Here is a 14,149-nt window from a genome sequence, read left to right on the forward strand (position 1 = left end):
AAGCCAGCCTGGGTAAAAAAGTCTCCTAGAGGCTCTTATCTCCAACTAACCACTCAAAACCTGGAAATGGCACTATGGCTCAGAGTGGTACAGTGCTAGCCTTGAGCAAAAGAGCTCAGGGTCAGTGTCTTGAGTTCCAGTCCCACGACCGAACAATTAAAAAAAGAAGAAGCTCTGCCACTGCCGCCTCCTCCCCCTTCTCCTCCCTCTCCCTCTCCCCCCTTCCTCTTCCTCTCCTGGGCGCTGTCCCTGAGCTCTTCAGTTCAAGGCAAGCGCTCTACCACTTTAGCCACAGCGCCACTTCCAGTTTGCTGGTGGTTAATTGGAGATAAGAGACTCTGGACTCTGGGCTCTACCCTGGCTGGCTTTGAACTGTGATCCTCATATCTCAGCCTCCTGAGTAGCTAGGGTTACAGGTGTGAGCCACCAGTGCCCAGCTAAGCCGTGCTGCTTTCAGCTGGTTTCTGTGTGAGGATGAAACGTAGTCTTAATTTCTCTTTGGATTGTCAGAGGACACAGCAGCTTCGTTAGTTAGATTGTTCGCTTGTGGTCTGCTGAATAACAACAGCCAAAGACGAAATGCCCCATTGGTTAGTGGAGAGTGGAGGTTGGCTGAAAGCCACAGCTTCCGAAGCTACAAAGAAGCCTCACAGTTCAGACCATGGTGTCCTCTCATTGAAGATTGAGTTTATGAGGCTAGTGTGCTTATCATGAACTGTACTGAGCGTTGATTGGAAAGTAATCTTTCTTTTTACTTTGATTCTGTAGGAGCCTAGAAAGCCTGTGCAATGAATGGTGATACTCGGGCTGCAGTGGTGACCTCACCACCTCCAGCCACCGCCCCTCACAAGGAGAGGCACTTTGACAGAGTGGATGAGAACAATCCAGAGTACTTGCGGGAGAGGAACATGGCACCAGACCTTCGCCAGGACTTCAATATGATGGAACAAAAGAAGAGGGTATCCATGATTCTACAGAGTCCTGTAAGAAAAGGGTTTTCTTTTACCAGACATAGTCTTCCCTCTTCTGATACTGCAGGTCTTATGCCCTGTTGAATGAGTGGTCTAATCAGTTTGTCTTAACACAGCAAACCAGTGCCTCATATATATATATATATATATATATATGTGATTTTTGAAAGAATTCAGTTTACTTCAAGTTTTCACACATAATAAAAAATTCTAGTATCGGGGCTGGGAAGGTGGCTCAGTGGTAGAGCGCTTGCCTTGCATGCCAGAGGCCCTGGGTTCGATTCCTCAGCACCACAGAAGCAAAAAGAAAAAAGCCGGAAGTGGCGCCGTGGCTCAAGTGGTAGAGCGCTAGCCTTGAGCTGAAGAGCTGAGGGACAGCGCCCAGGCCCAGAGTTCAGGCCCCACGACCGGACCCCCCCCCCAAAAAAAAAAATTCTAGTATCATAAAGGCTAGGAGGCATTTATTTCTCCTTTTTACTATCATAACTGATCTCTGACATTATTTGTCATGATAAGTAGACTTGGGGTCCCCAGAGGGCTGATAGGTCTTTTCTACTGCTGAATTAGCAGCAGTACGTGTTGAGTGCTTACTGCAAGTATACTTAGTTTAGGCAATGAAAAACTAAAAAATAAGTTTTGGATTCTTAAAAGTCCTAGAGAACTTGTAACTAACTACATGTGGATTTTTTTTGGGGGGGGGGAGGTGGAGGAGTTGGTCATGGGGCTTGAACTCAGGGCCAATGTCTTGGAGCTTCTGCACAAGGCTATAGTGCTCTACTTTTTGGTGGTTCATTGGATAAGAGTCTTAAGGAGTTTCCTGCCCAGGCTGTCTTCAAATAGCAATCCTCAGATCTCAGCCTTGGGAGCAGCTAGGGTTGTAGGTGTGAACCACAGTGCCCCGCAGTAGGTTGTCTGTACTGTTAACAGCAGTGACTTTATGGCTCAAGTGGCAGCGCCTTTTGCCCCCAGTCTAAATCCCACTACTGCAAAAACCAACAAACCAGTAATGACGTATGTTAAATTCACTGGCAATCTATTGGACCTTTTGGCCTAAATTAGGATTATTTGACAAAAGATATATATTAGGGTTCATTTTCCCACTTTGATTATTTAAGTTTTTGATTTTTGAGGTAGGGTCTTGTTATGTATTCCATCTGACTTGAATTTTGACATCCTCCTTTTTCAGCCTCCCAAGTGCTGGATTATAGGCATTTGCCACAAGCCCAGCTTTCTTTTTTCTACTTTATTTTTTTTATTATTTTTTTACATTAAAAATTTTTTTTTATTGTAAAGATACTATACGGAAGGTTACAGTTACATGAGCAAGGTAATGAGTACACTTCCTATTGAGCATTGTTACCCCCTCCATTGTTTTCCCCCTACTCTTTTTCTACTTTAAAAGGTAAATTTACAAGCATTTTGGGTTGGGTGTCAGTGGCTCACACCTCTAATCCTAGCTACTCAGGAGGCTGAGATCTGAGGATCGCTGTTCAAAGACAGCCTGGGCAGGAAAGTCTGTGAGACTCTTCTCTCCAATAAACCGGAAGTGGCTCTGTGGCTTAAGTGGTAGAGCGTTAGCCTTGAGCTAAAATGCTGAGAGACAGCACCCAGGCCCAGAGTTCAAGCCCTATGACTGACCGAAAAATCAATCAATCAATAAATATAAGCATTTTGGAGAAAATATTGGAAAGCACAAAATAGAACATGAAACCTATTAATTTTATCACAGAGAATTAATTTACTTTTAGCCTTTTCCTGTGTTTATGAGGCACTATTTTGGTGGTACTAGGAATTTAACTTGGGTTCCATACCATGCTTGCTAGTAGGCCAGCCCTCTGTCGCTTGAGCCATGCCTCCAACTCTATGTGTAGATTTCCATTTACAAATACAAAACATGACTATGTTAGTTTATAACCTCTGTATGTATGTTCACTACTGTGGCGTGAACTCAGGGACCAGGACCTTGAGCTCTCACTCGGCCTTTTCATTCATAGCTGACTCTTAACATTTGAACCATGCCCCAGTTCTAGCTTTGCTGGTTTGATTAGAGGTAAGAGTTGGAAGAATTTGTTTGCCCTGGCTGGTTCTGAACTTCTGTCCTCATATCTCACCCTCCTGAATAGCTAGAATTATAGCAGCAGGCTACTGGTATTCAGTTCCATGAGCCATTTTATGCCATTTAATTCGTGTGTGTGTGTGTGTGTGTTACTCAGTTCCATGAGCCATTTTATGCCATTTAATTTGTGTGTGCTACTCAGTTCCATGAGCTATTTTATGCCATTTAATTCGTGTGTGTGTGTGTGTGTGTGTGTGTGTGTGTGTGTGTGTGTGTCATGGGGCTTGAACTCAGGGTCTGGGTGCTGTCCCTAAGCTCTTTTGTTCAAGGCTAGTGCTCTATCACTTTGAGGCGCAGCACCACTTCCAGCTTTCTGGTGGTTAATTGGTTGGAGATAAATGTCTCACTGATTTTCCTGCCCAGGCTGGCTTTGAACCATGATCCTCAGATCTCAGCCTTTTGAGTAGCTAGGATTATAGGTTTGAGCCCCCAGTGCCTGGCTTTATTTAGTTTTTTATGTTGATGTGTGCATAGAATTTTCAGCATATCTGTTCAGCTCTCTATTCTTTGAAATGTAGACTGTTTACTTTTGTATCAGTAATATTAAAGTGAGCATCATTATAAATAAAAATTTGAGCATATCCCTATTCTTTCCTTATAATAGAATTTCTATTCAGATCTTTAAGCTCTTACAAAGTCACTTGGCAGAAAAGATTGTATAAGTTTATATTCCTATTAGTCATGTCTGAGGATGATATCTGCTGTTCTGGCACTGCATGAAAAGACAAAAACTTGGTAAAAAAGTGTTTTAATGTGCATTTTAGGCTTTCTGTGAAGAACTGGAGTCAATGATACAAGAACAATTTAAGAAGGGGAAGAACCCCACAGGTCTATTGGCGTTACAGCAGATTGCAGACTTCATGACCACCAGTGTACCGAATGTCTACCCAGCAGCCCCACAGGGAGGGATGGCTGCCTTAAACATGAGTAAGGAGCTCTTCATTCTGCCCTTCCAGTTCTACCAACTGAGCCAATCTGTCAGTCCTTGATGTTTGTATATGCTCTGTCAAATTCTAGGTAGCATTCTGAAGCTTTTCTTGGAACTAGATGAGCATCTAATTATGTAATACATAATATTTACTATTTAGTCATAGTGAAAGGCTGTAAATTTGAAAAGTCTTGACTATCGATGGCCCTTAATGTAAATTAATGGTACAAAAGGGTTTTATTATGACAATTATATAGTGCATATAATGTACTTTAATCAAATACAACCCACCAGTACTTTCATTTTTGGTGGTGCTGGGGTTGTTAAACATAGACTTGAGCCATGTCTCTAGCCCCTGCATATTGTTCTTTCCTAACCTTATTTCTTCTCCCTCTCATATTGAAACACTTGTTAGAAGGTTTTGTTTGCCGTTTTCTTAGACTTGCATACTGTATTTTTACTGTATTGACGTCACCCCTTCTCCCCTACCTATTTCTACTGGTTACCCATCACTTCTTTATAGTCATGTCTTACTATCATTTCTATGTTTAGTCTTCATTTGAGTGAAGACTTGTGATTTCATCTTCAGATAATCTTCAGTTTCATCCATTTTCCTGCAAATGATATCTTTTCATTCTTAATTTCTTTTTTCTTCTCTCTTTCTTTCTTTCTTTCTTTCTCTCTTTCTCTTTCTTTCTCTCTCTCTCTCTTTCTTTCTTGTCTTGTCTGTCTGTCTGTCTATCTTTGTTTGGTTGTAGGGCTTGAACTCAGGGCCTGGGAGCTGTCCCTGAACGCTTTAGTTCAAGGCTAGTGCTCTACCACTTTGATCTCAGCCTCCTGAGTAGCTAGGATTACAGGCATGAGCCACTGGCTCACTGCGTTTTGAAGAATCACATTTAATTGCTAGGTGAGATTTCCTTCCTGGAATCTAATGGCCACTAGTTTAGGTATTCATAGTCACATAGGGTTTTTTTTTTTTTTTGGTCATGGGGTTTAAACTCTGGGCCTGGGCAGTGTCCCTGAGCTCTTCAGTTCAAGGTGAGTGCTTTACCATTGGAGCCACAGCACCACTTCTGGTTTTCTGGTGGTTAATTGGAGATAAGAGTCTGGCAGACCTTCTTGCCCGGGCTGGCTTTGAACTGTGATCCACAGATCTCAGCCTCCTGAGTAGCTAGGATGATAGGCATGAGCCATCAGTGCCCAGCTGATATTACTGATTTTTTAATATTTGAAAGACATATAGACATACAAGATTATTCGCTAACTTTTTTCTTTTTTCTCTTTCTTTTTCCCTATTCTGGGGTTTTAACCCTGAGCTTGAGCCATACCTCCAACCATTTTTGTTCTGGTTATTTTGAAATACTGTCTTATTGCCTGGGCTGGTGTGGACTGTGGCCTCCCATTTGTGCTTTATGCCATAGCTGAGATGCTGAGATGCATGCTAACCATGCACAGATGCTTGCTGAAATGGCGTCTGACAAGCCTCTTGCTTGCTGAGGCCTTGAGTCATGATGTTCCTGGTTTTCTTTCTTTTTTTTTTTTTGGCTGGCCTGGGGCTTGAATTTGGCCTGGGCACTGTCCCTGAGCTTTTGTGCTCAAGGCTAGCACTCTACTACTTGAGTCACAGCTCCACTTCTGGCTTTTTTTGTGTGGTTAATGGAAATAAGAGTCTCATAGACTTTTCTGTCCAGGCTAGCTTCAAATTGTGATCTGCATATCTTAGCTTGCTGAGTAGCTAGGATTAGAGGTGTGACCCACCAGCGTGCAGCTCATTAAGTAAGTACTTTTTAATCTATGTTCATGAGAAGCATTGATCTGTTTTTGGCTTTTTTTATATCTTATAATGACTTTGTGTGGTTTTGGTAGCAAGGCAATGCTGACCTCACACAGTAGTGAGTATCTTGAAGAATTTGTATAGAACTAGTGTTATTTTTTCCTTAAATGTTTGAATTCACAGTACCATTTGGACCTAGAGTTTTCTTTATGGAAACTACAAATTCAGGGTAATAGAAATAGGGCTGTTCAGGGTATTTGTTTCTTCTGTAGTGAGCTTTGGTAGGTTGTATCTTTCAAAGACTGCATTTCATCTCAGTTCAAGAATTTGCTGCTACCATTTCCCTATCATCCCTCTGCTGATGTGTTAGTGCTTCATGGCATATTGTGGTTCCCTTTCCACATCTTGGCAGTGGTTTTTTTTCTGTCTACCCTCTTTCCTAGGCAAATATAGCTAGAGATTTATTTTGAAAACTATTTTAAATCTTGTATACCTTCTCAAAGTTTTTTTTTTAATGTAATCAAGAATCTTTAATTAGCCGGGCGCTGGTGCTCACGCCTGTAATCCTTGCTACTCAGGAGGCTGAGATCTGAGGATCGCGGTTCAAAGCCAGCCCGGGCAGGAGCGACTGTGAGACTCCTATCTCCAATAAACCACCAGAAAACCAGAAGTGGCGCTGTAGCTCAAGTGGTAGAGCGCTCGCCTTGAGCTGAAGAGCTGAGGGACAGCGCCCAGGCCCAGAGTTCAAGCCCCATGACTGACCAAAAAAAAAAAAGAATCTTTAATTAGGGGCTGGGAAATTGGCTCAGTGCTAGAGTGCTTGCCTTGCATGTCTGAGGCCCTGGGTTCGATTCCTCAGCACCACATAAGCAAAAAGAAAAAAAAAGAAATGAAGAATATAATTAAATTTTTTTTGGGGGGGTCTGGTCTGGGCCTGGGCACTGTCCCTCAGCTCTTCAGCTCAAGGCTCTACCACTTGAGCCACAGCGCCACTTCCGGCTTTTTTCTTTTTGCTTATGTGGTGCTGAGGAATCGAACCCAGGGCCTCAGGCATGTAAGGCAAGCGCTGTACCATGGAGCCATCTTCCCAGACCTTTGCTACTTATTTCTAAGTTATACATTAATACTGAAGAGCATCATTGAGACTTTATGGTCTACTATGGAAAATAACTTCCTTAGAACCATTATTTGATCTGCATTGGACAAGGAGTGTTAGTATTTGCATTTTGTTTTGATTTCAGGTCTTGGTATGGTGACTCCTGTGAATGACCTCAGAGGGTCTGACTCCATTGCATACGACAAAGGAGAAAAATTACTGCGGTGCAAGCTGGCAGCATTTTATAGACTGGCTGATCTCTTCGGGTGGTCTCAGCTTATCTACAATCACATCACAGTGAGTAGTAACTGAGGGATGAGTGAACTGTTACTTATCTAGGACCAGCTCCTTTGTTCTGAAGAAGGGATGTGGGCCTAGTGTGAGTGAGTCTTAGAAAGCCTTCTTAGATGTCTTGCTACAGAAAATAAGAATGGAGGAGTTGGCAAGTACTAGCTTATCAGAACAGTAACATGCATGCATGAGTGTGAGTGTGAATGTGTGTGTGTGTGTGTGTGTGTGTGTTTCGGCCGTAATGAGTTTGAATTAAGAGCTTGGGGCTTATAAGCACCTGAGCCCTGCCTTCAGCCCTTTTTTGCTTTAGTCAGTTTTTTTTGGTTGGGGCCTTATAATTTTGTCCAGGGCCACCCTTGGATTGAAATCCTTCTACTTAAGAGTTTCACATAACTGGACTCATGTCAGCTTATGTGCTGAGGTAGAGGTCTTGCTACTGTTTTACTAAGGCTTGCCTCAAATTTTGATCCTTCTGATCTCTGCCTCCCAGGCTGCTGGGATTAGAGGTGAGCACCACTACACTCCACAATTTATAAAAATATTTTTGAGGTATTGAGGATTGGGTCTACACTAGATAAGTACCACTTGAGCTATCCCTGAAGCCCTTTTGTTTTTGAGACAAGGTCTTACTACTACCCTTGCTTGTACTGGCCTCAACTCATAATCCTTGTGCCTTCATATGTAAAGTAGTTCTTTAAAACTTCTTTCTTAGCTGGGTGCTGGTGGTTCACACCTGTAATCTGAGCTACTCAGGAGGCTGACATCTGAGGATTGGGGTTCAAAGCCAGCCCTGGCAGAAAAGTCCTTATGAGACTCTTTTTTTTGGTGGGGGGGGTCCGGTCATGAGGCCTGAACTCTGGGCCTGGGCTTTGTCCCTCAGCTCTTCAGCTCAAGGCTAGTGCTCTACCACTTGAGCCACAGTGCCACTTCTGTCTTTTTTTCTTTTTGCTTATGTGGTGCTGGGGAATTGAACCCAGGGCCTCAGGCATGCAAGGCAAGCGCTCTACCACTGAGCCACCTTCCCAGCCCCCCTTATGAGACTCTTATCTCCAATTAACCACTCAGAAACCGTAAGTGATGCTGTGGCTCATAGTGGTAGAGCTCTAGCCTTGAGCACAAAGAGGCTCAGGGACAGCATTGAAGCTCCGAGTTCAAGCCCTAACCTGACAAAAGATTAAAAACAAAACAAAACTTACTTTTTGCATTCTAATCTAACCAGCGGGTATACGCTGAGTTACAGGCAGTTTTGGTTTATTTGTTTTCTCTCAGTTGTGAGGCTTGAACTCAGGGCCTGGGTGCTGTCCCTGAGCCTCAAGGCTAGCACTCTATCACTTGTGCCACAGCACCATCTCTGGATATTGAGTGGTTAATTGGAGATAAGGGTCTAATGGGGAGTTTTGTGGCCTTGAACCACAACCCTCAGATCTCAGTCTCCTGTGTAGCTAGGATTACAGGTGTCAGCCACTAGCTCCCAACTTGGCAGGTTTTTTTTTTTTTTTTTCGCCAGTCCTGGGGCTTGAATTCAGGCCTGAGCACTGTCCCTGAGCTTTTCTTGCTCAAAGCTAGCACTCTACCACTTGAGCCACAGCGCCACTTCAGCTTTTTTTCTTTATGTGGTACTGAGGAATCAAACCCAGGGCTTCATGCATGCTAGGTAAGCACTCTACCACTAAGCCACATTCTCAGCCCTCAGTTTGGCAGTTCTTTTTTTTTTTTTGGGTCCGGTCATGGGGCCTGAACTCTGAGCCTGGGTGCTGTCCCTCAGCTCTTCAGCTCAAGGCTAGCGCTCTACCACTGGAGCCACAGCGCCACTTCCAGCTTTTTTCTTTTTGCTTATGTGGTGCTTAGGAATCGAACCCAGGGCCTCATGCATGCAAGGCAAGCACTCTACCACTGAGCCACCTTCCCAGCCCCCAGTTTGGCAGTTCTAAGAGTAGAAAGCTTTCCTTCTGGACTGACCAAAGTCTTCTGCAGATTAAACCATTTTTTGTGTAATATCAGGACCTCTCTTTTCTTCGATTCATTCCTGTAGTGAACATTATTGGGTATCTGCTTTCTCTGTACCAGGCATCTAATGGGTCTGTTAGTGCGAAGCTCGGGTCCTGGCTTGTAGATGGTCCCTCCCACATCCCAACCCGTAGTGCGTTATTTGCTGTCCTTGGTCTACCTTGCTTTCATGGCCCATCCTTCCATTCCAACTTTTGCCAATCCTGTGCTACCCCTCCCTGTGTTTGAGCAACAGATCCTTCTGCAGTAAGCCTCACAACAAAACCTGTGGACTTTCTGCAAAGATTTACAACCCCAGGGGTTGTAGACTTACAACCTTAGCCCTGCACACCGGCTACAGGGCAGGCTTCTCTTGCAAGGGTGTTGATAGACTGCACTGCTGTGCTTGAAACATCTGCAGATGCAGTGTGCATGCTTTATAATCCTGGCTACTCAGGAGGCTGAGCCAGGAGGCAGGGGACTGCAACTTCAAGGCCAATCTGAGTAATTGTAGGAAGATACCATCTCAAAGTAATGTGTGTGCCTGTGTGCACATGCACGTGTATGTGTGTGTGCTGGTCCTGGGGCTTGAATTTAGGGCCTGAATTTAGGGTCTGAGCTCTTTTGCTCAAGACTAGCCTCTACTACTTGAGCCACAGCTCCACTGCTGGCTTTTTTGGTGCTTAATTGGAGATAAGATTCTCACAAACTTTCATGCCAAAGCTGGCTTCGAACCTCAGTCCTCAGATCTTAGCCTCCTAAGTACTTAGGATTATAGTTGTGAGCTACTGGCACCCAGCCCAAAGAAACTTAAAAAATTTTTTTTAATGGCTTGGGCGTGTAACTCAGTGATAAAAGAGTCTTTGCTTAGCATGCATGAGACCCTGAGTTTAATCACCAGTATTAGGCACAAAACAAAACAAAAAACCTCTTGGTTTTCTCTGAGAAGAATGACTTCATCGTGGCACAGAAAGTATGGGAGCCGTGACTGGTATTCATAGTCACGCTGTGTCTCGCCGCCGATACAGCGCCCTGCGTGCGGCCACAGCTGTCCTCTTTGCTGGCAACTCCATTGCCTGAACTCTGGGCCTGGGCGCTGTCCCTCAGCTCTTCAGCTCAAGGCTAGCGCTCTACCACTTGACCCATAGCACCACTTCCAGCTTTTTCTGCTTATGTGGTGCTAAGGAATGGAACCCAGGGCCTCATGCGTGCAAGGCAAGCGCTCTACCACTGAGCCACCTTCCCAGCCCCTCTTTTTAGATTCTTAAGGTATTAGCTTGTCGTCCTCCTTCCTTCCCTCCCTTCATAATAGCTTTTTTTTCTTTGTAAAGTTGCTCCAATCACTTATTGTGTTGTGTTTTGTTTTGTTATTTCATGTCTCTAATTGATATTTTATGCTAAAGAAAATTTATAATCCTGCTAATACTCCTGTCTCTCCTGAGGCAAACAGTGCTAGAAACTGCTTGTGTTGCTTGAACCCTCTCCGTGCTCACACATGTTTTTCCAAAATGAGGACTGTTAAAGCTCCGGGGTATTAGTCTAGGTCCCACCTGAGTCTGCTGCTGCGGTGACTTTCCCAGATGCATGCTGAGCATGAGGTGCACTCAAGGTGGTGCGGAGTGTGCACCTCTTGTTATTGTCAGGCTACCAGGAGGCCTTCATCCTTCCGAAGGCAATGCAGGACCAAGAACGTGCTGGCAACAGCCTTCTAGCCAGCCAGTAGGGCAAACGCCTTACCTGAGCTGAAATCGCTGCTTTCAAATTGTCAACAGGAACTCATTCGGGCATTTTGGTACTTGGTTAGTGGGTCCAGGTAACCTGGCTTAGGTGCTGGCTCTGTTCTTGGTGCCAGCTGGGAGGTTGCTGGTCTCTCTGTGTCTCCTACCTGGTAGAACACTCTAGAGATTTGATAGTGAATGGTTACCTAAAAATTAGTTCCATGAGGATGTTACAGCTAAAAAGGAAATGTAACCCATGGTTTTAATTGTAGCTTCCTTCATATTCTTGGTGAATTTGAAAATGCTGTTTACCACTAGCCCTGTATGGATTTTACTTGAATAACTTTGACTCATTTAAACCTCATCTCCCCTCCCGCCTCCCCCCTCCCCCCGCAATCATTTAGGAATTGGCAGAATTGGAATGTTCGTTAAGTGTTTACTTTTTTCTCTGAGTGTTCTAGTTGGATCTTAATACTGACTAAAAAGAAATACCCTGACTTGTGAAATAGTAACCCTTCTATACATCACCTTTATAATAACGAAAAAGAAAAAAACCCAAGATACTCAAAATGCTTCTTAGATCTTATGAACTAGAACTAGAGAATCTTTGAGGAAAAATAACTTTTAGAAGTATTTCAAAGCCGAGTTCCAGTGGCTTATGCCTGTAGTCCTAGCTACTTAGAAGGTTGAGATCTGGTTCAAAGCCAGCCCAGGAAGAAAAGTCTCTTGTGAGACTCTTATCTCCAATTAACCACTCAAAAAACCAGAAGTATTGCTATGGCTCAAGTGGTAGGGTGATGGACTTGAGCACAGAGAGGCTCAGGGACACCACCCAGACCCTGAGTTCAAGCCTTACAACCGACAGAGAGGGAGAGGGAGAAAGGAAGAGGGAGAGAGATTTTTTGGCTTTATTTCCACTTTTGGTTTATTATTTATGATTTTATGGATACTGAAGAGATAGGATGTGTGTAGTGATAGTGTGGTCAGTGTACAAGGTCATGCTGCCTTTCTTTGAAAGAGGGTCAGAGGGATTTCCTCCTAAGAGGATTTAGAAATGCTATCAGTATGTTGGCAGATGAGAGAGGGGTCTGAAGTCAATCTTTGTTTTAGCATTGCATCTGATTTAGAGAAGCCTTTGGGAGAGGAGGTGCAGCCAGGGCAGCCCTGAGCATCCTTCCCTCCAGTGTCTGGCTGGTAGCTTGGCTTTTCTGTCTTGGTAGTGATGGATGGTCTCAGGATTTGGCTCCTTCAGAACCTAGCAGGTGCTTGTACAGACACAGCTCCACCCTACACTCCAAGGGAGGCTAAATGAAGGTCTTGACTGGGCCTCCCAGTGGCCACACTCTGCATAGGGAATGTGTTGGTGATCTCTGCAGAATTGGGCTGAAAGTGGCTGGAGGGTCTCCCCTCCATGCGGTGGGTGCAGTGGACAGGCGGGGGGAGGGTCTCCACGCGGCAGGTGCAGTGGACAGGCGGGGGGAGGGTCTCCACGCAGCGGGTGCAGTGGACAGGCGGGGGGAGGGTCTCCACGCAGAGGGTGCAGTGGACAGGCGGGCGGAGGGTCTCCACACAGAGGGTGCAGTGGACAGGCGGGGGGAGGGTCTCCACACAGAGGGTGCAGTGGACAGGCGGGGGGAGGGTCTCCACACAGAGGGTGCAGTGGACAGGGAGGGTCTCCACACAGAGGGTGCAGTGGGCAGGCGGGGGGAGGGTCTCCACGCAGCGGGTGCAGTGGACAGGCGGGGGGAGGGTCTCCACGCAGAGGGTGCAGTGGACAGGCGGGGGGAGGGTCTCCACGCAGAGGGTGCAGTGGACAGGCGGGGGGAGGGTCTCCCCTCCACGCGGCAGGTGCAGTGGACAGGCAGGGGGAGGGTCTCCCCTCCACGCAGCGGGTGCCGTGGACACATAGGCAGAGACAGGAGAACAGGACTGGTCCGTAGGCACAGGTCCTGCAAGGTAAACTTTTCTGAAATGTTATTTTCTTCTGTCCATGTTACTTCCCTGAGGAGTAACATCATTTGACCTCAGAGGTCAGTAATGTTGACCTGTTGGTTCTCTGTAAAGTCAGTTTGCACTAATATGACTAATAGCCAATGTACTTAATAGTTAATTTGCTTATACACTATAAGAACGTAACGTCCCAGTGCCTCTTAGCTTAGTGACAGGCTCTGTGTTCATGTACCTCCTTGTGGGGTTCACCCAGGAATTAGTAGCCTGAATGAGACCCAGGTAACTCCAGTTGGACCTTTGGGCTAACTCAAGTCATTTTCCCCACAGGCCAGAGTGAACACAGAGCAGGAACACTTCCTCATTGTGCCTTTTGGGCTTCTCTACAGCGAAGTGGCGGCCTCCAGCTTGGTGAGAACGCCTTCTCCTTGGCAGCCATCTGCATGGATCACATGACATCCAAGACACGGGCGCACAGCCAGCTGTGTGAGACTGTGTCGAGATTCAAGAAATGGGAGCACAGGGGCTGGGAAGGTGGCTCAGTGGCAGAGCGCTTGCCTTGCATGCCTGAGGCCCTCGGTTCGATTCCTCAGCACCACATAAGCAAAAAGAAAAAAGCCACAAGTGGCACTGTGGCTCAAGTGGTAGAGCGTTAGCCTTGAGCTGAAGAGCTCAGGGACAGCGCCCAGGCCCAGAGTTCAGGCCCCACGACTGGACCCAAAAAAAAAAGATGGACATTGGGGCTGGGAAGGTGGCTCAGTGGTAGAGCGCTTGCCTTGCATGCCTGAGGCCCTGGGTTCGATTCCTCAGCACCACATAAGCAAAATGAAAAAAGAGCCAGAAGTGGCACTGTGGCTCAAGTGGTAGAGCGTTAGCCTTGAGCTGAAGAGCTGAGGGACAGCGCCAAGGCCCAGAGTTCAGGCCCCACGACCGGATCCCTCCCCCCCAAAAAAAGAAAGAAAGAAATGGGAGCATAAAGTCAAACAGAGGACATTGTGATTATTTAGAGAAGAACCTCTGAAAGAAGTTACAAACACTTTGACCTTGGCTTTTAGTTAAGCCCTTCTAATTTTTGTTTATGTTCAGGTTAAGATCAATCTTCAAGGAGATGTTGTGGATCGTGGAAGCACTAACCTGGGCGTCAACCAGGCTGGCTTCACCTTGCATTCTGCAATCTATGCAGCACGCCCAGACGCGAGGTGCATCGTGCACATTCACACCCCGGCCGGGGCTGCGGTGAGTGTGCGGCCCCAGCTTCCTGTGTCAGAACTGCATTTGGAGAGTTTCACACTTCCTTCACTTTCCCTCCCTCCCTCCCTCCC

General features: G+C 45.7%; 1 protein-coding gene across 1 annotated transcript in view; it reads left to right on the plus strand.

Annotated features, from left to right (window-relative positions):
* Positions 1-758: 758 nt before the first annotated feature.
* The window catches only part of Add1 (adducin 1 (alpha)), a 37,012-nt gene continuing 23,621 nt past the window's right edge, over positions 759-14,149 (plus strand). The window contains exons 1-5 of the mRNA XM_013023881.1: positions 759-983; positions 3,852-4,014; positions 7,031-7,182; positions 13,158-13,238; positions 13,914-14,067. Of these exons, the coding sequence (XP_012879335.1) occupies positions 789-983; positions 3,852-4,014; positions 7,031-7,182; positions 13,158-13,238; positions 13,914-14,067 (745 nt within the window). The 5' untranslated portion in view covers positions 759-788. The remainder of the gene's footprint in view (positions 984-3,851; positions 4,015-7,030; positions 7,183-13,157; positions 13,239-13,913; positions 14,068-14,149) is intronic.

The sequence above is a fragment of the Dipodomys ordii genome, unplaced genomic scaffold (genome assembly GCF_000151885.1).
Source record: "Dipodomys ordii isolate 6190 unplaced genomic scaffold, Dord_2.0 Scaffold71, whole genome shotgun sequence".
NCBI lineage: Eukaryota > Metazoa > Chordata > Mammalia > Rodentia > Heteromyidae > Dipodomys > Dipodomys ordii.